This window comes from Stegodyphus dumicola, chromosome X2 (genome assembly GCF_044657685.1).
Source record: "Stegodyphus dumicola isolate Sdum_Otavi_A_Nest chromosome X2, ASM4465768v1".
Classification (NCBI taxonomy): domain Eukaryota; kingdom Metazoa; phylum Arthropoda; class Arachnida; order Araneae; family Eresidae; genus Stegodyphus; species Stegodyphus dumicola.
Window position 1 is genome coordinate 25,484,580 of NC_140781.1, and position 26,661 is coordinate 25,511,240.

The 26,661-nt window shown below is 33.7% G+C and overlaps 1 protein-coding gene and 1 long non-coding RNA gene across 5 annotated transcripts; both read right to left on the minus strand.

Annotated features, from left to right (window-relative positions):
- Positions 1-14,787: 14,787 nt before the first annotated feature.
- Positions 14,788-22,949, minus strand: LOC146992706 (uncharacterized). The gene is made up of 3 exons (XR_015038824.1): positions 21,985-22,949; positions 17,914-18,003; positions 14,788-14,910 (listed from the first exon to the last, which is right to left on the minus strand). It is a non-coding gene; the product is annotated as an uncharacterized LOC146992706 (long non-coding RNA).
- A 1,282-nt stretch (positions 22,950-24,231) lies between these two features.
- LOC146992707 (uncharacterized) lies at positions 24,232-25,841 on the minus strand. 4 transcript variants are annotated; one of them, XM_085808767.1, is made up of 6 exons: positions 25,625-25,841; positions 25,184-25,543; positions 25,004-25,061; positions 24,816-24,894; positions 24,679-24,715; positions 24,234-24,515 (listed from the first exon to the last, which is right to left on the minus strand). In XM_085808767.1, exons 1-3 carry the CDS (start codon positions 25,836-25,838, stop codon positions 25,057-25,059), a joined length of 579 nt encoding a protein of 192 aa, XP_085664893.1. In that variant the 5' UTR covers positions 25,839-25,841; the 3' UTR covers positions 24,234-24,515; positions 24,679-24,715; positions 24,816-24,894; positions 25,004-25,056. The 4 variants fall into 4 exon arrangements, with proteins under 4 accessions (XP_085664891.1, XP_085664893.1, XP_085664892.1 ...); XM_085808765.1 differs by having other exon boundaries at positions 24,232-24,515; positions 25,004-25,543; XM_085808766.1 differs by having other exon boundaries at positions 24,816-25,061.
- Positions 25,842-26,661: the final 820 nt, after the last annotated feature.

The following is a 26,661-nucleotide window of genomic DNA, read 5'->3' on the forward strand; positions in this document are numbered from 1 at the left end:
TCCACAACTGCATTTGGTTTCATGGGAAGTTACAATTTCAAGACCTTGTTTAAAGTAGTGTAGGAATTGCCTTGACGTTTCTTCAAAATCATCCTGAAATTGTGCATGGCACTGTCAGAACAAATCAGTCACTTTGTTCATCTCAGCTTACTGAGATCTGCTGTCTACCTTTGACATGGCTCTCTTCTAATTAAATTTTCACTTTAAGTCATGTGAGATCAGTCTTAATTTTGACTCACAATTTCTTTATAGTCTTAATTTTGACATGAATATTTTGTGTTCATCACATATTCACAAGAAAAAGAAATTATCTCTGGGCTACTTCATGTTTGTGGTTATGAAAGTCTTGCAATTTTTGTGCGATAATGTACTATGAAATGTGGTTATTTGCTCGATTCCTCTGCTTGTTTACTTTTCATATACAGGTCATTTTTTATATTTAATTTCGATTCATATGTGTAATTGTTATGCAAAGTATCACTGTAAATGGGAATAATTCATCACCATATATATTCTTAATGGGACCTTATAACAGCTTCAAACATTTCAGCAGTACGACATGTAGAAACAAAGGCTAATACAGTATGTAATGATTAGATTGGTCATGTAGATTTGAAATTTGTGGTATGCTTACAGTGCAGGCCATTTGCCAATTGTCATTTTCTAAATAATTCTGACTTCAATCAAGCTCTGACCCTCACTGCGGGAAATGCTTTAACTTAACACGCTTTAACACTTTAACTGACAGCAAAATTTCTGATCAGACCCAACCGATCACCTGAGTTCCGTATTCAGGTATAGTTCTTTTGAGTACTTTGAGGTAAAGAAGGTATTTGAAAAAAATGATTGTTGAAAGAAAGAAGCGAAAATGGTTGTTGTAGATAGGTAAATTCATACCGTTCACTAAACTGAAATAAGATTTCTTCGGTATCAATTTTTCCTTCTTCCTAAACAACCAGTTCTTGTGAAATATGATCGGTAGAATCTACACCCCATGTATTATCACTGCATTTATCAGTACTCGAATCAGAATCTGAACATGCAAATTTGCTTATAATTATATTTCTGAAAACCCTCGACTGTTCCGTATCATTACTTTTCGAATTTTTGTAAGCCTGGCAACAGGTTTCTTCTTCACTGCTACACTGACTACCAGTAAGTATTTGGACACCTATGCAAATGACAATATCTGCGGTCCAAAGGTATGTCACGGACTCCGCCGGTATATATCATGTAGGAAACAGCATCGGCTTTAGTCGCATGCAAGATGCCTCGCAATTCGGAGCTCTCTGATTTCGAGAAAGGTATAATTTTCGGGTATCGCAAATGTGGCCGATCCTTAAGGAACATATCTAGCGATCTGAAGTACCTAAAATCAACAGTGACCTATGTGATTAAGAAGTGGAAGGTGAGCGGTGATTGTCAGAATGTGCCCCGAGTCGGCAGACCAACGAAACTGGGAGATAGAGACCGACGAGTGCTGTCCAAAGAAATTCGGAAGAACCGCACCCAACCGATGGCCCTTATCCGCGTGGAGTTTCAACAGGCATCCAGGAGTATTGTTTCAATGAATACCACCCGTAAGGAAGCGCATCTGCTTGGTTTTCATGGTTGTGCTGCCGCCCATAAACCTTTGATCACAAAGTCCAACCGCGCTGCTCGGTTAATGTGGTGCTAAGCACATCGAAATTGGACCGTAGATCAGTGGAAACTGGTTCTTTGGAGTACTGAATCAAGGTTCACCCTTTACCGTTCGGATGGCAGGGTCTGAGTCTGGCGTCTACCTGGAGAGCGTCTCCTGCCGGAATGCATTGTGCCAACAGTCAAGTTCGGCGGAGGTGGAATTAGGGTGTGGGGGTGTTTCTCCTGGTATGGGCTGGGACCCTTGGTCCCCATTTTTTCATGGTAAGCTCAACTACGATGCCTACTGCACTATTTTGGATGACAATCGGCTTCCTACGTTGTGGCAGTTTTACGGGTTGGACCCCTGTTTCTTTCAGGACGACAATGCCAGTTGTCATGTTTCGACGTTAATCAAGGCTTGGTATGATGCCAATGGAGTTCATCGAATAGACTGGCCTGCCCAGAGTCCAGACCTGAACCCTATCGAGAACTTCTGGGACGAGTTGCATCGCCGAATTCAGGGGTGCACTACCCTTGCAAAATCGGTGAAGGAACTTCTATGTCTTCTCCAAGCCGAGTGGGAAGAAAATACCATTAGCTGTCATACAAAGACTTGTGGAAAGTATGCCCTGGAGGGTCCACGCTGTAATTACCTCTCGTGGAGGCTCTACCAACTATTGATTTTGAATAAAGTTAGTTTTTCTTTTATATCACAGGTGTCCAAATACTTATTGGTAGTCAGTGTATATGGTTCACCTAAAAATTATTCAATAATTTTTCTTTTAGACATCGCAAGAAGTTGGAGCAAAAATTTTAACCCCCGAAAAGAAATTCAATCATTTGTCACTATAGGAAAAAATATTTGAAAAAGAAGAGATAATTTTCGAATCTCGTACCCTTTCTTAGATACTTCGTTCTTCAGGAACGATTTTAAACTAAATGCATGTCTCAAAATGTTTCGTTCTAGACTCCTACGACCGGAAACAATTTTGACGCATGGCATAGCAGCGCTCGTGGCCTAAAAGAGGGTTTTCTTATAAACTTCACTTGGCAGTCAACGTGTTAAAAATATCAAGCTTGTATATCTCGATATTGGGTTTCGAAACAAACTTTTCCCCAATGCCTTTGAATCAAAACCCGACTTTTCAAAATGGACATTGCTATGGCAACTTTCTTTTGCTCTCGAACTGTATATAGTAAGATGTGGTTGCCAATCTCTTTTACGATACCTAATTGCGAGCTTCTACCATCAAAAGTGAATCAAAGTGTAGTACCATCAAAAGTGGCTTTATCGAAGCTATCATAGCATTTACGAGATACACGAAATCTATTGTCTGCCTTTACAGAAGCTTAACTAAATCTTTCTGATTCTTCAAGCATACTTAACCATGAACGATGGACATTAATACACGGAATCTAAGTACTTTAAATTTTAAAATATAGCTTCGTGAAGACAATCTAGTGACTTATCGGCTCAGCGTAATGTCTCAGTAAAGTAACTTCACAGAAGAAAGCTTTTTTTTTTTTTTTTTTAAAGGTCGTCAGCCTTGCAGCACACAGCCTGTGTAATAACAGAAATTAAACTTAGCTGCTTTAGAGGATAACAGAAACAAAACGTAAAGCAGCGATGAACCTTTCTCTTACACTGACCTCTTTCAAAAGGATGGTTTTCTTCATCGACACAGTTACATTTTTTTAATACACATAAATCAACTAAAGATAACAGTTGGACAAGAAATGAATGAAAGTTTTGAGAAGTATGATATATTAGATTTATGTTTTATTACTTTTTGTGTTAATATAATTTTCTGTTTAATTTTGCAAACGTAAACGAGTTTTCATAAACAAAATCACCGATTCCAATCGCACAGAAATTCGATTTTAATTAAAGTGATGACTGTTTTTGATGTACTGATGCGGTATTTTTAATATTTGGCATAAAAGTATTTAACTTAATTCTTAAATCACCTCTTCCGAAAATATTCAACCTTTCTCTCGTTTTCTATATTTCTTGTCACTGGCCTGTTTAAAGCTTGCTTTTACTAGTCAAGAAGAGGCAAAAGTCAATTATGTAGCTCGATAACAACTTTTACTTTGAAATATGGCCCTCCGATGGCTTTTAAATTGAAAAGAATACAACGTACGTATCTTATAAATAAGACCAGAGCTTAAATTACGCCGGAGGCCTCTCCGGTACTTTTTGGTTTTTGAGATGAATCTTAAATTCTAGCCGGATCGTACCGGAGCTCTGAATCAGAAAACTCCGGCCTTTTTGTTTTATGTAACAACAACAATTTCAGTAGAAATTTGATCTCGAAAATTTAATATTTTGCAATAAAATTATATTACAAATCGTTTATTAAATTTGAATTTATCTCTTTAAATTTTATTTTATTTTAATTATTCAAACTTTAATTAACTATTTTAATAATAATTTATTTTATTTTATTTAATAATTGACAAATATTAGTTATTAATATTAATTAAGTGATAATTTCGTAATAATTATTTAATTTAAAATTATTAATGATGTTATTGGTCATTTTATTTATTTATCTGTTGTTCCTCTTTGCTGACGGTCTTCCATAGAACTCCGGCACTTCTAATTTGAGAAATTAAGCCTTGAATAAGACTTGTGCTTGAACATTCTTCGTCAGTGCAATCAAATATTCTTGCATCATAATATCAAAATCAGATAATTCTCAGTTCAGCAGTTGTATAAGACATACTAGCACATTTAAATTTTCAGTGTTTTAGCAGCCGAAATTTTGCAAGCAGCTTGTATATAACAGTATGCCTCCTAAGGAAGTTTTGCATTCTTCGTGTTTTTTGTGCATGGAGGGAGGGTGTTTTCTTGTGTTCGTGCGCTTTCCTTTTTTTATTTTGCACATTTTACATAAAAATTTATTATATTTTAAAATATATTTAATAATTTTAGTATATTCCCCCCTCTCATACTTATTTTATATGATTTTTTCTCACTACATGACAGCTTTAAATCAATAAACAAGTAATTAGTTTCACAATACTAATAATGTTTTGGTAATCATGGAATCTTAATTATGCCCATTAATTACCTGTGCATATTAGTTAAATCAATAAACAAGTAATTAGTAGTCGACCCTTTTGATCATCACTGATCTTAAACCCTTCGGCGCCTGCGAGATTAAGCAATTCTTTCTTCTCGCACACGTGCAATATTTGTCAGCTGTAAATCTGTAATGCGAGCTGTGTTCATTTGCGTCCATTGCGGTCCGTAACTGGAATCTGAGCTAAGCTTGTTCAGGATCATCAAAAGGTGAAAATTTCATTGATCCTCAGGAGATTAATAACGATAGCCGCTTGATCTAGATGATATAATTGTAACCAAGCAACACTAGAAAAGCATGTGAAGTATTTCCTTTATTAAAAATAAATATTGAGGAATATAAATTTGCTTGTTAAAAAATCAAGCTATGTAGAATTTAAGAAGGAATTGAGACAGATAAGTTGGAAATTCTTACGCTGAAAACTTTTAGAACACCAAAGATTGCCAAAAACTTGGCATCTTTCCTCGGCTTATGTTAATATTATCGAACATTTATCAAAAAATTTTCAGACATTGCCGAGGAGCTTTTGAAATTGAAAAGGAAAAAGGTCAGGTCTAAATGTTTTGAGCAGGCAGATAAGGCCTCAGAACCTAAAACAGGTACTGATCACAGCCCTGGTTTTGAAAGTGCCAGACACACAAAAGACTGCAGATTTATTTATACGGATGCAGCTTATGTTTCAATAGGAGTAGTTCTGATGCAATATCCAATACTGTATTTTAGTCGAAGTATGATTCCGGCAGGAAAAAAAAAAAAAAAAAATCCGTGACAAAACGGGAAACTCTGGCATGCATGTATGCAGTGAAGAAATTAAAGGTTTCTATCTTCGATAATGCAAGGTTAACGAAGCTGGAAAATAAATGCTAAGAATGGTCAGACGGACCTTGGAACTACAAGAATATGGTTTGAGATTTGAACAACGCTCTGGAAGGAAAAATAAAGTGCCGGGTTCTTTGTCAAGAATTAAGCTAAATGAAAACAGCGAAGAAATAAAATGCGGCATGCCCATCGTTTTGAATTTTAAGGAAGCGCTAATTAAGGAACTGGAACCGATCCAGAATTTGGGCTAATTTATGTGTATTTCAAACAGAGAAAAATTTCAGGCAGCGAAAGAAATTGCCGAGCATTATGAAATAATCGATGACATTGTTTTATAGAAAAACAGGGAGCAGGAAATTCGAATTAAAACCGGTCATCCCAGCTCTTTTTTATACTAGGTTTGCCCGAGTTATTTGAGAAGCCAATTTCAGCATATACTCTCAGCTTAGCGTAGGCAAGTTCCACGAACATGAATTAAATTGAAAAAGTATTACGAGACAGAAGGTGCGTCATTATTGAGAGAAACAGGAGTTCAATCAGGGGCACACCCCTTGTAAGTCGGAGGTCTAGGGCAACGCTGAGCAAGAAAGATTGTAAGTAATTGAGAAAAGGGGCCACCGAAGTGTAGAAAAGAGAAAGAAGTGCAGAATGCGGCCGAGAAGGGTGTGGAACAGGAAAAGAGAGAGTATAGAAAAGAGAAAGAGGTGCAGAAAGCGGTGGAGAAGGAAAGAGGTTGAGAAAAACGGGAGGACAGGATAAGGAGCTAGGTAAAAGTAAGAAGCAAGAGTCTAGGAAAATTATGGAAGCGGAGAAAAGCACTGTGGCAAGAAAATTGAAATGGGACAGCCAGACGAAAGATGGTAGTCCGACAACAAGGCCTTAACAGAAAGCAAGGATTATTGCCATGCTGAAGAAAGATTTTTCAGCCGGACACCTCATTCTTATAGAATAAACCGTACCGCTAGACTAGCATAACCGGCAACTAAAGAACTAACTAAACCAAAAAAAAAAAGGATTGGCAAAACTAAAGCTCGTCCCTTAACTCATCCTCCGAGGAGATGTGTTGGCCTTACCAACAAGCAATGGCATAACTAGAACTCTAGGGCCCCTATGCAAAAAAAAAAAAAAAAAAAAATTCTTAGACCCCTCTAATAAATTTGCAGTAACACCTTCCCCCCCCCCCAAAAAAAAAAAAAAACTCGAGGTTTCCAGGAGCCAACCTTTTGATAATGATTTTTATTAGATTAGGATTAATAATTAAAAATCTGATATGGACACAGATGATTTCCTTGTATCGCTTATTAAATTATACACACTTTCTGCTACATTTCATTTAAAGTTATTTCCTCGAGTAATTTTAATTTAATTACCCCATCCCTCAAGGCAAGTTGAAAATGACATAAAAATTGCAAATTTTGAATTAAATATCCCGGTCGGTTTTTGTTGTACGGGAGTCAAATTTCTTCTAATTTAATTTTTTATAACGAGTACAACACTTTCCCAAGTATAAATATAGAAACCAAGAGACCGAATGAAATGTTAAATTTCGTTATTTGTAGGAAATTATGAGGGTTTTTTTTTTTTTTTTAATTTGACACAGCCGACACATTTTTTTTTTTTCATTTAAAACACTTCTGCAATGGGAAGATATGCCTACGACCACCGATTCTGAAAATAAAGGCCGGGTAAGGGGGTTGATATATATATATGTGTGTGTGTACATTGCCAATTGCAATAAAAATGAGGAGTTTACAAATGGATATTATAGCAGCCCCATGTGCAAAATTTCATCGTTCTACGGCTAATCGTTTTTGAGTTATGCGATGCATATGTATGTGCATACATTTGTACATACATGCGAACATACAAATGTCGAAAAAAAATCTCTTTTGAATCCATTTTACAATCCTTTTTGGAAAAAAAAGAGTCCTTTATTCTATCCGTACTTACAGACGTGACGCTCCCCCCGCCCCAAAACTGGATGCGGTTTGGTTTATGCGATTACGGCAAAGCCTCGAGGGCTATCTTCCTAGGGAAAGGGATGTCTTCGTGAAGGTCTTTCTAGTGGAACTGGCTCGTATACACGTTACACATGGGGAAAACTATGAAGGCCTACGCAGCCAGGCCGTTCGGCGGATTCGGACTTCGGACCGAACTACTAACGTTCAGCGACTTTACCGCTCGGCCGCTGGTGGGCCCCAGACTATTTCGGGAACGGTCGAAATGAATATTTCCATTGAAATATGATAACCGAAGTTTTTCGCGATTTCGATTACTTTGTACGCGATATTCGTACAAAGAAATAAAAAAGAGAATTTTTAATTTCATCTAAAAGCTTTGTTTTCAAACAAATACTACTTAAACAATCAATTAACTCATTTTATGTTGCAGAATTCAAATAGTTAACACTGCATGAGAGCATTTTTATAACGTCATTCATCACAATGCCAACTCTTCCAATAATTTGAGCATCTTACAGGTGACAGTGCGATTTTGCTCAGTTCCGCCCCCAGTTTTGATGGACGGCACCCTCGGGAGCCCACCCACCCCTCTCCCCTTCCACCAAACCACACGAGAGGACTTTCGGCTTGCCACATATTTAGGGTGACGCCATGTCTCATCGACACTATACATTTCCAAACATCCATACCTTCCCATCTCCAGGATTCGAACCCGGGCCCTTCGGCACGGCAGTCAGCGACGCTAACCACTATACCAGTTGGGTGGCGAAAGCTCTATGGTACTCAAATAAAAGCATATAGTTTTTCTGCTTTGTATTCAGTTGAAGGTTTGGTGTATGTAACACTGAATTCAGCTTTTCTGTCTGCTTCCAAGAGCCCCCTAACTGTGTCATATGACGCAGAGGGCCCCTGAAATTTAAAAGAAGACGGATTCTATTTATATATATATATAGTATTTATAAAAGAATCCATCTTTAAGTTTAAAATAAATGTAGCTCAGCTGGACATTCAAGGGCCTCCTAAACCTTGAGGCCTCTGTGCGACGGCATTCTTTGCATACCCTTATTTGCGCCACTGCCAACAAGGTCATCTTGACCCTTATTCAGAATATTCGCAGAAATAGCGTGCGTTTTAGTTTACTTGTCCCTAAAGGCCCCCCTCGCCCGATCAAGACCGGTACTAAATGGAGTAACTATGCCTTTCGTAATGAAAGTCAATGTCGGGTGTTCTGGAACCAACCAACTAACGTTGGGGGGTGACCCGGAGCCCGGTCTAGTTACTTCTCGCACTGTGTCGAACCGACAGTTGGCGAGGCACCGAAGGCAAGACCTAACATTAAATAATACACAATAATCAAAGAAAAATACAGTATGCATCATAATGGATAACAGGAATAATAATCATGTATTTCATGACAGTATATTTCTTTCTTCTTCAAGTACCCACTGGTATCACATAGAAGACCACGACGGTTTTTATGTGCGCAAACAAGTTGTCTAGCTACGGCGGTCTTCGCTAACTAATACGAACCAAAGTTCTCAGGCATGCTGAAATCTCTTCGAAACCGTAGTTGGCTCTTGTAGCTTTTCCGGAAAGCTTCCGCAATAACAATTTGCATTATGTATACAATATCACTTTAATTAATAATATTATATCGAGAATAATTGTTAAAAATTATGTTTACCATTTATTCTTATTTACATAAACTAATCGTTAATTATAAACAAAATAGAAGAAATACATTTAGAAGCCAAACAACAACAATTTGCATTAACTATAATAATGATAATTTTGTTGTTTGACTTCTAAATTAATATTTGTTCAGCGTGTTATTTTAACCTAAAATATATTCATTTATTTTATATACTATACATAAACCTAATATTCATATTCCATTATTTACTTAATCATATAGATTAATAGCATCAACAGAATTTTTCAACATAATTTCACATCGTTTGCATTATACATGTTGTAAGGTATTTTCTCCCTCCCTTCTGCATGTCTTCGTAGTGTAGAAGCATCATGACGAGTATTCGAGAGGTCCAGGTTTCGAGTCCGGCGAGAATATTGCACATTTTCCCCGTCTTTCATATTCATAAAAAAATCTAATGACCCTACAAACAAAATTCAAATGAAACCATAAAAAAAGTTTTATTAGAGCTGTATAAATTAAAATAATATGATATATATCAATACAACTAATATAATAATTCTCCAAACGAAAAATATACATTATTAACGATTCCATTATACATAGAAATATTCATTATTCACAAACAGTGAAATATTCATACCTGTTTAAATTCATTATAATTTTTATAATGTCCAATCTGGCCATTTCAGTCATATAGAGAAATCTTTCAATATTACCTTAATCTCTTAATCTTAAATTCTATTGCAATTACTCTTAATCTTAAATTAAGAGCATTATGGTAATATTGCTAGAGCAATATTACCATAATGCTCTTAATTTAATTATGGTAATATTGCTAGAGCAATATTACCATAATGTTCTAACCTAATGCTTTTTGATAAAGGGGCAATCCCATGCATAATGGCTACTTTTTGCTTATTTACCTGACTACCCACATTTCCAATTTATTTGTCTTTTATTGAATCTTTGTAGGTATCTGAACCAAGTTGAACGAACCCAGTTTTCCTTTTCATTATTATACATGAAGCCAGAAAGAGGCTGTGATCCAGGCATGAATCCCATACATGATTATTTCTCTAACCCTGGAGCGTATCTAATAGTGAGATGTTGCGGCCCAAGACACCCCGAAAATGACCTGACAGCACCAGTATGGTCCCTGCCCAAGGTACGGACCTTGGTCCCTGCCGACCCTGAACCTGTGACCGAAGAACCGATGGTTCTGGTCCTGTGAAGAGTGATTATTTACCCCTGGTGCCAAAGCTGCCTAGGTACAGGTCTTAGCCAGTACGCAAGAGGATTTCCTTCGTCGGCGTCAATCCCCGGGGTGGGGATCCATTATTGTGTAGACTGTTTAGTTACTACGTGACAAAACGCACTGTAAAAATCCCCACCAAGGCAGGCTGCAGAGGTCTCAGTGCGATATTGTTGGCTATGTTGAAATAACCAGGATGACAGCGCTATGATGTGAACTTCTGTTCATAGTCATAATAGATTTGTACATGATTCCATAGAGTGACGGTCTGTGATGATCGGGACACTCTCGCAACACTAGCCTCCCTTTTATTGCCAAATCTAATGGTGCAAGGCCCAAAAGCATCTGTAAGAAGATGTCGGTGTAGGACGATTTGTGCGGCTTATCTTGAGAAGGAAAAACCTCTGCATTATAAGTAGGACAAGTGCCATATGAACATTTTAGACCTGGACCCCAAACAGAGGATTCATATACTGGGATCCGTTTTGCCACAATGCGGTACCGAATGAGAAGAATCTCCGGGGACATACCCTAGGTTTTCAGCTCGCTAGCATTTTAAGTGCTCCTATGCGGCACAGACACTATGCACGTAGAAAAATCCATGCATGTTTCGGGATTCGAAACCAGACTCAACTGTGAGGCAGTCAGTGTCGCTAACCATTACACCGATCATGCCGACAGCAGTTAACGGTACAGATAAAAGTGGGCTGGACACCAAAATTACAACTTTGGTCTTACAGGTATACAAGGAACTGCGGATATATTTAGAAATAAAAAAGAAAAATTGCTGAAACTCAAATTAATGTTAAAGCTCGAAGTTTCCATTTTGTAAGCAAACTCGCAGATGTTGCATGCTACACAAAAACATATAAGGTATTTCTCCCACTTCCCTAGCGTGCCTTCGTGGTGTTACGGTAGCACGCTGGGCCGTTATTTCAGAGGTCCGTGGTTCAATTCCAGGCGAAGGCGGTTGCATATTTTTCATCTTTTCTGCTTCCAATTAACCTAATGACTCTACAAGTGGCGCCCGAACTATTAGGATACTATACATGGGTTGTGGATGATGATTCTCCGCGCCCAGGATTTCGCGACTAGGTCCCCTAAAACCCTAGTCGCCCTTTAAAAAGGGGAGTATATAAGGTATTTCTCCCACTTCCCTAGCGTGCCTTCGTGGTGTAACGGTAGCACGCTGGGCCGGTATTCCAGAGGTCTGTGGTTCGATTCCCGGCGAAGGCGGTTGCATATTTTTAATCTTTTCTGCTTCCAATTAACCTAATGACTGTACAAACAAATGAAAGGAAGCCCATGAAAATTACAAATTTTTTAAACTGAAGGAACTAATGAAAGCTGAACTAACAAAGTTTGTGAATGAAATATTTCGGTCCATCTTTCGTCGTTTCTTTTGCACGCATGCAAAGCAAGATTGAACCTGAACAGAAACGGCATGAAAATTGGATAGCTAAATTAATTATTAGCCACGATCATTAATTTTAACAAATTTGTATAATTCGAATTTTGGATAATCTGAACCTTTTTACATTCGCTTCTGAATCCGAATTAACCGAGTTTGACTATATTTCGCAATGAACCTCTCAACCAACCACTGCGCACAGTTTAGGAACCACAGGTTTGTGGAATTATTAATTAAAAGCCTTTTCCGAGAAGAACTGGAAATGCGAATTAAAGCTCATATATGAAAAATGCGGAAAGCTAACTACCCACATAGCACAAAAACATCCTTGGGATATCCCAAGGATGTTGCTCGCGGGATATGCGCACATCCTCGGGACATCCCGGAATATCCCGCGAACCTCCTAAACACTTCCTCCCGAGTGCTTAATGTCACATCCCGGGATATCCTCAGGACATCCTAACCAAGTCCCATCGACAGCGTGCGGGATGTTATTAGGATATGAACTCCTACTTCCTACATCCTCAGGACATCCCACAAACCTCCTAAGCACATCCCATTATATCCTAAAAACATCCTATCTATGTCCCATAGACAGCATATGGGATGTTATTAGGATTTAAAGTCCTACTTACTACATCCTCAGGACATCCCGTAATATCCCAATTTCCTCCTAAACTCATCCTCCTGAGCGCTTAATGTCACATCCCAGTATATCCTTAGGACATCCTATCTACGTCCCACCGACAGCGTATGGGATGTTATCAGGATTTGAAACACTAGTTACAATATCCCTTTAACCTCTTAAATACATACTCTCAACTGCTTAGTGTCATCCCAGTATATATACAGAGGAAAATTCCAGTGAAATGATGTGAAGGTGTGATGATCTAAAACCTACTTTTTTTTACACAGATAGTCTCAAATCGTTCTCCTATGGTTACTATGGAAAAATCAGAAATGTTGAAAATATTTATACAACTTATTTTGTTTTTAAATCTGAATTTGTGAATATATTAAAACTGAGCAAGGAAATTAAAATGAATTATTAATACAAAATATTAAAACTGAAAATTTTGCTCTTATTTTTAAGATATTAAAAATCTTTTCATCATTTTTAAACATCCAATAGCCCCCAAATTGAATTATTCATAATTAAATTATCTTACAAAATCAGTTTCTAATTTCAGTTAATTTGTATTAAAAATTGAATAATAAAATTACCCATTTAATAATCTTTACATAAATGAATCATCTTTCTTTAAAACATGTAAGGAGTTTATAGTGTTTTGATGACACTGTTGGGAAATTGTTAAAAAGGAATAAATTGTATTTTTAAAACTAAATCAATTCCTAGCCTCAGAATAAATAAATATGTTTTCGTAACATGAGAATGCTGCAGGCTTTTTTATATATTTAATATTTAGTTGTAAAAATTTGACATTATGTTAACAATTCTTTATATCATTCAAAAGGTAACTCAAGAAGCTCTTCTAAAATTCTATCTTTCTGCTCACACAATTAAAAAAAAAAAAATCTTAAAGGCCTCAGAATTTAGCAGTCACTCAAAGAGGCTAAAAGTTCATGAATGCATAGATTATCAATACAGATGGGGCAGTGGAAATAGCAAAACATTTTATAAGATACTGACACCAGAAAGTTATATATCTTCTATATATTTGAAAAATGAAGAAATATATCATGTAATTATGTAGAAATACTAAAATGTTTTCAATTAGATATATCATGAATTAAATGCATTTTAAATCAATCAGATTAAAAATTTAAAAAAGCATTGTTAAGAACTGTGTGTAATGCTTTTAAATAGCTTGGCTTGTTAGTCAATAATATATTAGATTTTAAAGGTAAATATGTTAAATTTTGCCAAATGGCAAGACTTGAATGAAAAGCGAAACAAGTTTACGACTGACGATATGAAGTCACATTTCAAAACTAATAGCCCTTTTAGATTAAAAAAAAAGTTCTGAAAATAATTTGCAATGGTTCATTGGTATTATTTTACGCAAAATTCAGTAAAATGAAATTTACCCGTTGAAATCAGCACCAAATTAAACTTTGTAAATTCTAGCGCATGTTAAAGGTTGTCTCATCCAGAATTGTATTACATTCATTTCAGAGCAAAATAAAACAGTAATCGCCATTTATATGACAATCAATATCAAAAATTTAAATCTGCATTTTACGCAACATAGAAAAACTTCAAAAGATCTACTGTTTACCATGCAATTAAGGCATTTTATTCTGCTATCAACTTTACCAATTATTAATTCCATTAAGTATATTCAGTTTACTCTTTCTGCTCAATATATGCAATGTAAAATTTTCCATAAATTTATTAATTCATTTTATTTTAAGGTGAGCTTTTATTCAACTCTCAATGTCAACGAGAATGTTTAGTTCATTTTTTATTCGGTCTCAAAAGAGAAATCAAAATACGTGCATTTATGAATCAAAATACATGAGAAATCACAGTGAGAAAAGCACTGCTACCTTAAACTGTGATTATATATAACAAATGCAGTGAATTATAGTTAAAAAATAGTGAAAATATTTATATTTCTGAACTATTTCATATATAACATTTTCAGTTTCGCATATGTGGCAATTTAAGAACTTTTTTACGTATACCAATTTTTTGAAATATCTGCAAATTTTTGTATCTTCAAGGAAAGCTTATTCTTTCACCTTTAGTATATAAGTAATGGTAATTTACCAGATAAAATTACTTAATGGGGAATACAGAAAAATATCTAACCACTTACCTTTGTGACTTCATCTGCAAAGAGACTAAAAAAGTAGTTCAGCTAAATCTGCTATAATAAATATTTATAATAATGCTAAATTATGCAATATCTATTAATATAACAAATTTTTGTAAAGCTATTTATTTGGATGAAAAATAAACACATTCAGAAATTTATGGCACTATACTATGATTAACAGAGGAAAAACACTTTTCAAAATTCAAAATAGTTTTTATTAATCCAATTTATCACATTTTATTTGAATTCATGAAAAACAATCTTATATCCATGTATTCTTATGTATATAAGAACTCTCATTGCCTTTCACAGCACCTAAAATAAAAAAACACTCACAATTACTATATGTGAATATAATTCATAATTAAATTTAAACAAATGACTATTAGAATGCAAATTAAAGGAAGCATTTAAAATATTTTAACATTTAGTACCTATAAACAGAGTAGCAATTATTTGATTTTTCGATTATAGTAAAATAAACATGGGGGATGCCTTTTAAAATTTTTTATGTCAGAAAATAAACTTAAACCACCAGCTGAACATATGAGCAGTTTTATCAATCAGCCACTGGTAGGTAACCTGGATACTGAATCAACATATAAAGTTGCCAAGATAAAGAGAGAAACAAAATTATGATAATCACATCTTACCTATTCATAAAACTATTTTAAATTTAATGTGTAGGCAAGTCCAAAAAGAGTGAGAATGAATTTATTTTGCAACACAAAGTAAAGTCTTGCAGGAGCAAAAAAAACTTGTTTCATGAGATTGGCAAGTAAAAAATAATTAACTGCATCTGGTAACATTTATCTGACAACACATAAGTAATTGTTAGCTACATGCAGAAAATAAAATCTGATCAGGGGCATAGCTAGAGGGGGGCAAGGGGGGCATCTGTCCCCGGGTGCAGAATCCAAGGGGCGCCAAACTGATGTTAGAACATTTTAGAATTAAATGTTTCTCATCCTTGGCAAGCAGTAGGGGGCGCGAAATCTTCAGTTGTCCCTGGACGCTGAAAACCCTAGCTATGACTCTGAATCTGATCATGTTAATGCAGTTTTAAACTTTTGAATTTAACCGCAGAAATTTACAAAGAAGTACTTGTAACAGTAGTAAATGAAGGTGTGGCTAATCTTTACTGTATGGTACACCTTGGTTTCTGTCTGAAAAAAAATCGCAAAGTGGTATTGGTTGTTTGTGAAATGTGGAAGCCCATTGCGTCAAATAAGTTTTGCAGTAACCCTAATGTTGATAATGTTGGCGAAAGTAGCCTTTGGGAAAAAAAAAAAAAAAAACTTTTTTTTGTCAATAAAAAGGAGTTATTTCTGCAAATACTGCCAATGTGCTGTGATAAATTTAGTTTTGGGCTACTTTTTTAAATAGTAAACCTTTTGTACGGTCCCAGATTTTTGGTTCTTACCATTCTTTTCAATTGCTGTGTTTGGTTGCACGGAAGTGGTATGGTCTTGTATTTTGAACATGCTATTTATTATTTTGGTGTGGGTACCATCGTTCGAGTATGTCTGAGGTGACTAAGAGACAAAAAATTTAATTGAATTGCTTACCTGGAGGATGGTGGTGGGAAGCCTAAACATATGCATGTGAAAAAGGTATGTTAAAAAAAAATGACGTTTCATTTATTTTTTTGTCTCTGTGTGTTAATTTTTGTTAGAAGATTTGTTGTTTAATGTTTTTATGTTAGAAAATATGTATTTTTGGTAACTTATTCCTCTCTGTGTATTTTTGGTTGTCTGTGTGTTAAGACAGTGGTGAATTTTTTCTGGTAATTATGATATTTTTAACTTTCTGATTTTCTTAAAGTGAAAATAGATCAATGTGTACATGGACAAAGTTAAGGCAGTGCACAATGCCCAGTTTGTGCAGTTCTCTGTTTTAATAGGTCGATGTGTACATGGACACAGAGTTTGTGTATGTCTTTGACTTCTTATTTTGGTTTTGTGTAGCGGCCACCTTGAAATTGGTGCCGATCCTCTCAGGTGATGATCTTGATATAAAAAAAAAGAAACGATTCGCCAAGGGTTACAGTAAATTTTTACCAAAGATGTTCTACCATAATCACCATTTCAGTGGTTTAAACACTAGTGGAGCAGTATGCAGAGATGAAGATTTGAGTTTTGTTTACACAGCATGATGGTTTAGGCACTCCAGCCATTACAGTGAACAAAATTATAATAAACATAGCCACAATAATTGTCTATAAATATTGATGTATAACACTGCATTAACTAATATATTTCTTATGCTAGTATATACAGAATCCTTAATCGAAGGGAAAATCAGAAGACTGTGCATGAATTTTTCTTTAACTGAAACATGGATTTGACCATACAAATCTCAGTCTTACGGGACATGTCACACTATGCAGATAGACAGTAAAAAGTGCTTGTGTTGTTTTTATTTGTTAGAGGTATGAAATAAATACACTTCTAGATTTTAATTTTTTCTTTTCTTGTTTTACATTTGGATTACCTATCAAAAAGTAAGGAATTTTGATGTTATTACAATATTGGAGTTAAAATAACAATTATTGGACATGTTAAAGTAATGAAAATTTTAAATTAGGTTAAAATGTAACCCTTAATGTGGCATATTTTTGAATTAAACTCTATCGACATTAAAAACAACAAAACATCCCTCTTTATTAAGGACTTTAATTAACTAATTTTAAATACAGAGCTATGAATGAATATTTTTCCCTTGCATGTTATAATAACTGAAACAAAATTACTCTGATACAGTCAAAATTCCTAAATGCAAGTACATAAAATTTACTTTAGCAATTTAAAGAGATGAGACACACTGAACACATGAATAAATTTCTATCAAAGAATAATTTATTAAATTTGGCCCGTTCCATAGTAAACTTTAACCATTAGATTACATTATTACACCATGTTATCAGTTTGAAAAGCAAGTCATATGCCAGATCTTGGATGTAAAAGAAATGCACAAAATAATACACAGATTATTGAAAAATGATGTATACCAATGTTTATAAATATGATTAAATGTAACAGAAAATTTACTGTCACAACCACATTTTTAAGTGAAATGTATTATTTTGACATTTTACAATATTTAAGGTATGGCATTAAATGCAATTATGTGCCTGGATGTAAGTTAGTAAATTAAAAAAATAAAAAAAAATAATAATAATCAAAGAATGAATGTCATGAAAAATTTCAAAAACAAGCAGAATTTAATTTAGAAGACCTTTAGACACTTATGATAAATAAATTTGAGAATTCTTCACCCAAAATTAAATTATAATTAACTAAAACCAGTTTGACTGACCTTCTACAAAATCCTTCAGCTGCAATTTTTTCTAGCTTGAAAACCAAATTCTTCTCCACATGGTAATAACATCTTAACCAGTTGAAATTCCTGCAGAAAGTTTGATAACACAGTAATAGAATTAATAGAATAGAAAAATTAACACAAAAGTATAGAACATCATTTAAACTTAACATTATTACAAATTTTGGTGCTTTCTGACTATCTGCAAAGCTGTGAAAATTGGCAAAATGGTTAGTTTATGGTTCATATCTACTGCTCTGTTCACAAGTAGTAATTCAAATAAGCACTTTATAAGAAACAAGAAATTTTAGGATGCACACACACAAAAATATATACATTGGGTCAATATTCATATATTTTTCATCCAATGGAATATTATTCAGAAATAAAGATTAAATATAAAGCATGTAAATACATGTGTATGGTATGCATATTCATAGTTTGCTATTATCGTGTGCATACTCTTGCTGTTTTAGCATAAGTTGAAGCTGTGAGGGCAGATGATAAGAAAGTATCAGAATTTTTCATGTATAAGAAAAGATTGCCCTGACAATAGTATCTCAATTGTTTAGCACTGACATTTACATAGCGCATTAGAAATATATAGTAATATATGTATAATAAAAAGATAATTGCATATTATTAATTCATTTTTTTAAATGCCAAACTTTAACAATTCTTTCACATATAATTAAACAGAATTCTTTCACATGAACATCTAAAATCCATTCTTAACTAAAGAATAAATAATAAAACCATGTAAATTTCTTATCAAGCCCATCATTTCCGAAATGTCTACTTCTGAAAGTTCCCAGCATTTCTCAATATATTATTAAATTACTAAACTAAGCATCAATGATCGTCATGTTCGCTAATGTGGCAATATCTTTCACACTTCTTTGTTACCACAAGTAACAAGTAGGCTTCAATAAATCTTTAACTGTTACATGCTACTTTTGTCTAAAATTTGTATAAATAATAAAATTAAATGAGCTCTTTATAATATGCTCAAAGAAATAATTTTGTATGAAAATTTGTAAGTTATATATTGGCCTGATTAATGATTCAGGAAATAATTCGGGTTTTCAAAGTGCTTCCAATAATTCAAATTTCAGCTTGTGTCAAAATAAAATCTATAACACAAAAAGATAAGCAAATTTCCTTATGAACAATGCATTTTAACATTATTCAATCACTGGCAATCACACAGTACTGATTGCTTCAATAAACATTACTGTAACTGTGTTATTTAAAAGACTGTAATGTTTTAATTATTTCCTTAATTAAAACATTACAGTCTTTTCCTTCTTCTAACACCATAAGAAAACCCAGATAAGAAATATAAATATATCAGTAAAAATAAATTATATTATTGAATGACACTTTACATTAATTTCACTTATGCATATATTATTTTATTATAAATTATTTCAAAATCAAAAAAGAGAAGGGGGAGAAACTTTAATATTGACATTTCTAAAATGATATAAACATTAATCATTTAGTACAGTTTGTTATTTCAGGTAAAAAGAATTCACTTTTCTGGATAGCATTTATATTTCCATCTCACTTTCAATGAAACATTAAGAGAAATGCATATAATTTAAACACCAGTTTTTTTTATTTATCAGACAGATTATGTCAACTCGAAAAAACCTATCAGTAAAATTCGGTAGTACAGTCAAAAGTCTTTAATCCGGACTCGTCGGGACTTCGGCGATTCCGGATTATCGATTTTTCCGGATTATAGATCATCAGTTTAAATCTGGTAAGATGGCATGCAGAAATTATAAAACTAAAAATATGAAACCGTAATTTATAAAATAATGAGCAATTATGATCTAAAGGGTATCCAAATTTACCAAAAAAGAAGCCTAATATTTATTTGTTTACTTTATTAAACATTTCTTTTAACACGCGGATGCATAAAGCATACCTTACTCATAGCCGAAATTAGAAAATTGCAACCAGAAAACTATATGATTTGTATTCGTGATATTTATAATGACGAGGAATTTGATTTAAATCATATCAAAGACGGAGTACATCGAAATTAAATACTACATTTAGTAAGGAATTATAAGCCGACTAAAATAAAAACATCTGCCCTGAAGATAACGATAGTGTTGACAGATCAACTTCCAGTTCATTGCGCGCCGCGACGTGCCCCCCCCCGCGCAGAGCAGCGTGAAATTGATAAACAGATTTTGGAACGGTTAGATAAACAAAGGATATGCTTTTATTCATTTTTTGTAGCAATTCGTTTTTTGTTTGATGGACATCGAAACATACTTTCGTTTTCTAGATCCTTTGGGAGCTCCAGCATCGGAAATTCTATTTGACATAATCGAAAGTTCAAGCTTACTTTTAGAAAATTGCTCTTACAGTCTGCAAAAAATAATAAGCCGGATCCAATTTAAAGATTAAGGAACAACGCAATTATCAACATTAACTGAAATAGATAATTAGATAATTTTAGCTTATACCGTCCGTCATACATTAAACGCGCACGCGAAAACGTATTCTGCACTTGCGCAGATGTAAATGTCTTGCGCACACGAGTAAAACGCCTGTGCGCATGCGTCAATGCGGCGCATGCACAGAAAGATTTTAGCTTTGAGGTCCGGATTATAGATCATTCCGGATTACGGGTGTCCGAATTAACGACTTTTGACTGTAATAATTCTGAATGTTAGGCAACTTGCAAGATTCAACAAAAATTATCAATACTTTTATTATAATGACAATACTACAGTAACAAGAACATAAAATTAAAGTGCATATAATTATAAAATAAGCCAGCATATAATAATGGTGCATTGGTTTCTAAAACAATGGGCTCGATGAAAAAAGACATGTATTATGGTAGCTATTCATATTCTTCAGCTTTCCTAATATTCTCATGTTCACTTTACATAACTAAAGTATCTAAAATACAATAAAAATGCAAACAATATTTATGAGAAAATGTTAAAAAGCAATCATAAGCATTTGATTGAATGACCATATTTTGTCTTCCTGCAAGTCGAATCTTAAAATGATATGCAGTTTAAAAAATGCTTAATCCTTTTATACAATATTCAAAAAAGATTAAAAAAAAAGCTCATTTCGGATACCTGGCTCTTGGCTGAATTTGGCGAGTTTTTGGCCGCCATCTTGGATTTCAGAAATGCGCCAAAAAGCGCATTTCGAAATCCAAGATGGCGGCCAAATATTGTTTTCCCTATCCGAGGGAAGTGGACAGGGAAAACAATTCTGAACTGCCAAAAGGAAAAATTGAACTTACCCTTGTTCATGTTGACATGATGACGCCTGACGTTCCCTATTTCTTCAATGTTGTACAACATAGTTAATGTTATATTACTAAGCATGATATGATAACTTACTAATTGTAATTCAGTCTAAAGTAATAGAACAAGAAATTTTAATTAACGTGTACTTTAACGAGTGAAATGTTTTGCATGAAACGCTATAGGGCGAAGAAGTACTTACGCTCAAACTGTAAACAATCGATTTAAAAGAAAGCTTCCAACCTAAAAATTTGACTTGCATGTAATTTCGGCATTATATTATTTGGCATTTAAATTAATAATGAATTTATATTTAAATTAATTATGTTATGCAGGTAAGTGTATGATAGTTAAACATGATATATATGGATGAGAAATGAAAAATTAGAACATTTATTAAGGTATTTGTAATATATGCTAAGTTCTTTTTAAGAAACTTATTTTTCAGTATATAGCACTCATTTTTTTTTTTATTAATTAATCAATTTGAACATATATTTTCTATTTTTCCCTGTGTTAGAATTTCAACTTTTTTTTAATTAATCAATTTAAACATACATTTCTTAACTTATTTTTTAATATGCAAGAATTTCAACTCTTTTTAATTAATCAATTTAAACATATATTTCTTTTAACTTTTGTTTCAATATGTAAGAATTTCACCTTTTTTAATTAATAAATTTAAACAAATATTTCTTAACTTATGTTTCAATATGCTAGAATTTCATATTTTTTAATTTATCAATGTAAACATATATTGCAAAATGAAGGTACTTACCCCTAGATGACATTGCTTGTACAATCTTTGTCTTCTTAAATTATGTTATTTATATTTATATAAAAATTTCACTTTTTCACAAGAAAATTTTTATCCAGGTTCTCACAGTTTCACCTTTTCACAAGAATATTTTTATCCAGGTTCTCACAGTTTCATCTTTTCACAAGAAAATTTTTATCTAGTTTCTCACAGTTTTGCAAGAAAATATGTATCCAGGTTCTCACAGTCAACAAGTTCACAAGAAACTGTGTATATGATAACCAGGGCTAGAAAGGGGGCATATGTCCGTGGGCACATCATCCAAGGAAGGCCAAAATGATGTTACGAATTTTTAGAGTTGAATGTTTTCCATTTTTGGCCAGTAGTCGGGAGGGGCACAAAATCTTCAGTTTTCCCTGGGCGCTGAAAACAGTAACTATGACTCTGCTGATAACTTATAAAATTTCATTTTTTCACAAGAAAAACTGTTATAGATTCATTCCTTGTTAAAATCCAATACTTCGTTTCACTGAACTCCACTCTTATAGATCGAGGCCTGTTCATCAGATCTGAAAAAGAACAATTTTTACAAGCATTTTGCATTTTGAAATTAGAAATGATTCCATTTCCACATCACCTTAAGACTTACACGTACTTAAAAAAAGAAAAATCTTTTCTTCTGCTTTTTGACTATTCATTTTAATTGAAGCATTACCAAATTTTGTAAATTAGAGTTTTTATAATTATATTTAAATCAATTATTTATAAAAAATATTTATGCGGGTATTATCATATAATTTCATTTAAAAAATAGGCACTATTTTCACATTACATGACGTTACATGCAGGTTAAAGTGATTTTTAATTAAATCTAAATTTGATAAAAAAATAGAAACAGTAAGAAATGTGATTAATGATATTAGTGAAACAAAATAGTTACAAATAATCCCAATTTTTAAGCTAGTACGTGTAAGACTAGGAGGTAGGAATCCTGATGCGTTTTTTTTTTACGAGGTTTCGCCAGGAGCCATAATCCTCTAATTTTAATGTGTACACATATATTTTATATTACTTACCATTCAGCACCACATTTTGCAGTTTTCAGCAGTATTACTTGGCAGTTCACTATTTGGAGTTTTTTGTAGAGAAAATATCCACGTTGTATATGTTCAGAATACAAGATAAATAAACAAGATTTTAAATTTCATGATCATCGAGATTTCCTGTGGTGGCAGCAGTTGCTCAGTTCCTTCGCTTTCAGGTGTGGCCCGCATCAGTCGTTTCAACTCGGATGTGTTTCTTGAAAGAAAAACCTGGCTATACCCCCAGGCATTGGGTTTGTCATCCGAGTTGATTTCTCCATCTGCTTCTTCCCTCGTCTAAGTAGCAGCAAAATGTTATTTTTGAAGTCCCTAAACAAAATATCCATATTATGCATATTCAAAGTACAAGATAAGTAAACAAGATTTTAAATTTCATGATCGTCGAGATTTCCTGTGGTGGCAGCAGTTGCTCAGTTCCTTCGCTTTCAGGTGTGGCCCGCATCAGTCGTTTCAACTCGGATGTGTTTCTTGAAAGAAAAACCTGGCTATACCCCCAGGTACTGGGTTTGTCATCCGAGTTGATTTCTCCATCTGCTTCTTCCCTCGTCTAAGTGGCAGCAAAATGTTATTTTTGAAGTCCCTAAACAAAATATCCATATTATGCATATTCAAAATACAAGATAAGTAAACAAGATTTTAAATTTCATGATCGTCGAGATTTCCTGCGGTGGCAGCAGTTGCTCAGTTCCTTCGCTTTCAGGTGTGGCCCGCATCAGTCGTTTCAACTCGGATGTGTTTCTTGAAAGAAAAACCTGGCTATACCCCCAGGCACTGGGTTTGTCATCCGAGTTGATTTCTCCATTTGCTTCTTCCCTCGTCTAAGTGGCAGCAAAATGTTATTTTTGAAGTCCCTAAACAAAATATCCATATTATGCATATTCATAATACAAGATAACTAAACAAGGTTACGATAATGAAAACATAAGTTAGCGTATATATAAACACTTTTATTAAATGTTTTAATATTTTTTCTAAAAGTGTTCTTTCTGTTGTTTAGTTTTAATCTTTTGTTAACTACATACTCTTTTTAACTAGAAAATAATAATTGAACATAGTACAAAAATACACAATTACCACAAAAGGGTGGCAAGTTTAAGAAGTTAATAATGTAAGATTGAATCCTTATATTTAAAATAATAAATAAGTGGTAAAATTAAAATAATAAACGTAGTATGAAAATACATAATTAAAATAAACAGGCTGAAAACATTAAAAGTAATGAATTCACCTGTATATTTTCTGACTGAAGATTCATTTCTTTCCATGATTCATTTCTCATTTCTGCAATATTCTTTACCTGAAAGGGGTGATAAATTATCCTTAACAATAAAATGTTTTCTGGTAAGAAGTAGGCTGGAAACCTTTAAATTAATCAACTCACCTCTATGTTTGTCAATTTATCTGTCAAAATTAATTTTCTTCTTTCTTTTATTTATTTTTTTGGATTACCTAATTTGCAATAAAGTTTTTTTTACTGAAAAATAAGTAGGTAAACTTATACTAATAATAACTAAATAAATTTTACAGTTGCTTTTACTGAAGAAGTAGTATTAAAATAAAGTGAAGCAATAATTTGAAACATAAGCTGTGAATGGTTAAAATTTTGTCTTACCTCTGTCATAGTATTTCATGACATTTTGGATCTGCAGCTGTGAAAGAAAGTTTATTTTAATGAAGGAATAACAAAATATATAAAGAATAGCTCTCACGTCAAAATAAAAGTTGAGAATAACTGAAATACACATTTACCTCTTTTTGTAAAAGATATGCAACATTTTCGCAACATTTCCAACCTTTTGTTTTCTGGGCTCTGTTTTTTGGTTGAATTCTAAAAGGAAATAAAAAATAACAATTTCATGTAGTGAAAAACAAAAAGGTATTAAATCAAAATTTGTGGACCATCTGAACATTTACACAAATTATAGTAAACAATTTACTTGTATGCTTTTCTTATCATTTATTCCAGTTTTAAAACTTGGTCTGTGTTCCCTTACTCTGAAAAATAAGCACATAGATTATAATGGTATGTAATTTAATATTTAAATGCAATTTTTGTATGTATATATATGTAAATAAATAAATTATGTCAAAAATAAAGTTATATTTGTTGGTTTTACCCCATTTATCATCATCTTCCTGAATGAATGGTATATCATCATCTTGTCGGGCTGATTTCTTTGGAGGCATCAGGTCCTCAATTGCTTCGCTTTCTGATGTTGGTTCGTCCAACATTTTAAGTTCAAGGCCGACTTTTCCATGGCCTGGATACACAGCTTTAATGTCCTGTAGAAACTGAGCAAGTCTTTCTCCATCATAAGTAAAGGGCTTCAAGCGGAACCGCCTGTAATAATGTACAGCCATGTACTGCGTGCAAATATCATCTGTTCTCTTGCTCTTTATAGACCTCTTAAAAAGTTTGTTTTCACCCTCAAGATCATTTATAGTGTTCTGTTTATCATCGGGATCTACGAATACGCCTGTAAATAAAGGATTAATGAATGTTAAGGATGAAAAACAAAATGTCACTCATTAAAAAAAAAAAAAAGACACATATTTACCTTTCTTGTGATTGGTAGTTTTATGTGTTGCTGCCGGAAATAAATTTTCTATCCTTTTATATTGTGGAGCAGAGTCAGTGTATATGAAGGTGGTTTCTGGGTGAACATAACGTTTAATGTAAGGCCACAAATGCCTTTTGCTTTTTCCTTTAACCTTGAAAAATAATCCTTCTTTGTCTTCTCGACAGTAGATGCCTAAAACTACGATGGTCATATTTTTGGTTACCCTGCCGCGGTTGTACTTGTGGCGGGTCAAAAAAATGTTTCATCAATTAATATAGATTTTCCTTTACCACCTAACATTCTGCTATGATGAGAGGCAAAAATTTCGCATACCTCACGACAATATGATAAAAAGTCAACAATAGTCTCATTTGCAATTACTGGTAATTTTTGCTTTTCCCTCCATAGCTTTAGCTGCTGATTTATGTAGCTAAAACTGTGATCTAGAACAAAGTACACAGTTATGACTAAAGCTTCCCTTATTGGGATTTTTGTACCTTCAAAAAAGGTGTTTTCAATGGGGTTAATCATGCCAGAGCAGTTGTTGCGATTTCTCAGGCTGCAGACCCAACGCCATCCCAGCTTTGATTCCTTTCTCTTGTTGCTTCTCATGGGTGCCTGGCACTTGGGGCAAGGTGGTGCCTCATCCTCTCTGGGAAGAAGTCCAGCATTGGTGGCAAACTCGAGTGCAGCTGCCTCTGTATTAATTAAATGCATGTCAGTAATTAAACAGAAATATTTCAGTTTTTCATGCAAAGAAGCCATATTCAAAAAAGTCAGTACAGTGACAGAAATAGTTTAATGAAATTTATTGTTAGAAATTTCAGAAACTTGGCAATTATGCAAAAGTCAAAATTATCAGAAATAAAAAAGTTTAATAAAGATGAAAAGTAATTATAAGTTTAATTAAACAATATTAGTTCATTATAGGAAGATAGAGAAGTGAAAAGTTCAAACTAGAAAGTACTGTTACAAAAAAAAAAAAAAAAAAAAAAAAAAAAAAGGAAAATAAAAATAATAGTAATGATATGTAT

Excerpts from the sequence above, each read along its gene's own strand:
- LOC146992707 (XM_085808765.1), bottom strand. The coding sequence starts at position 25,838 with ATGACCATCGTAGTTTTAGGCATCTACTGTCGAGAAGACAAAGAAGGA. Across the intron at positions 25,544-25,624 it reads AACTACCAATCACAAGAAAG|GCGTATTCGTAGATCCCGAT; the intron begins GTAAATATGTGT and ends CTTTATTTACAG.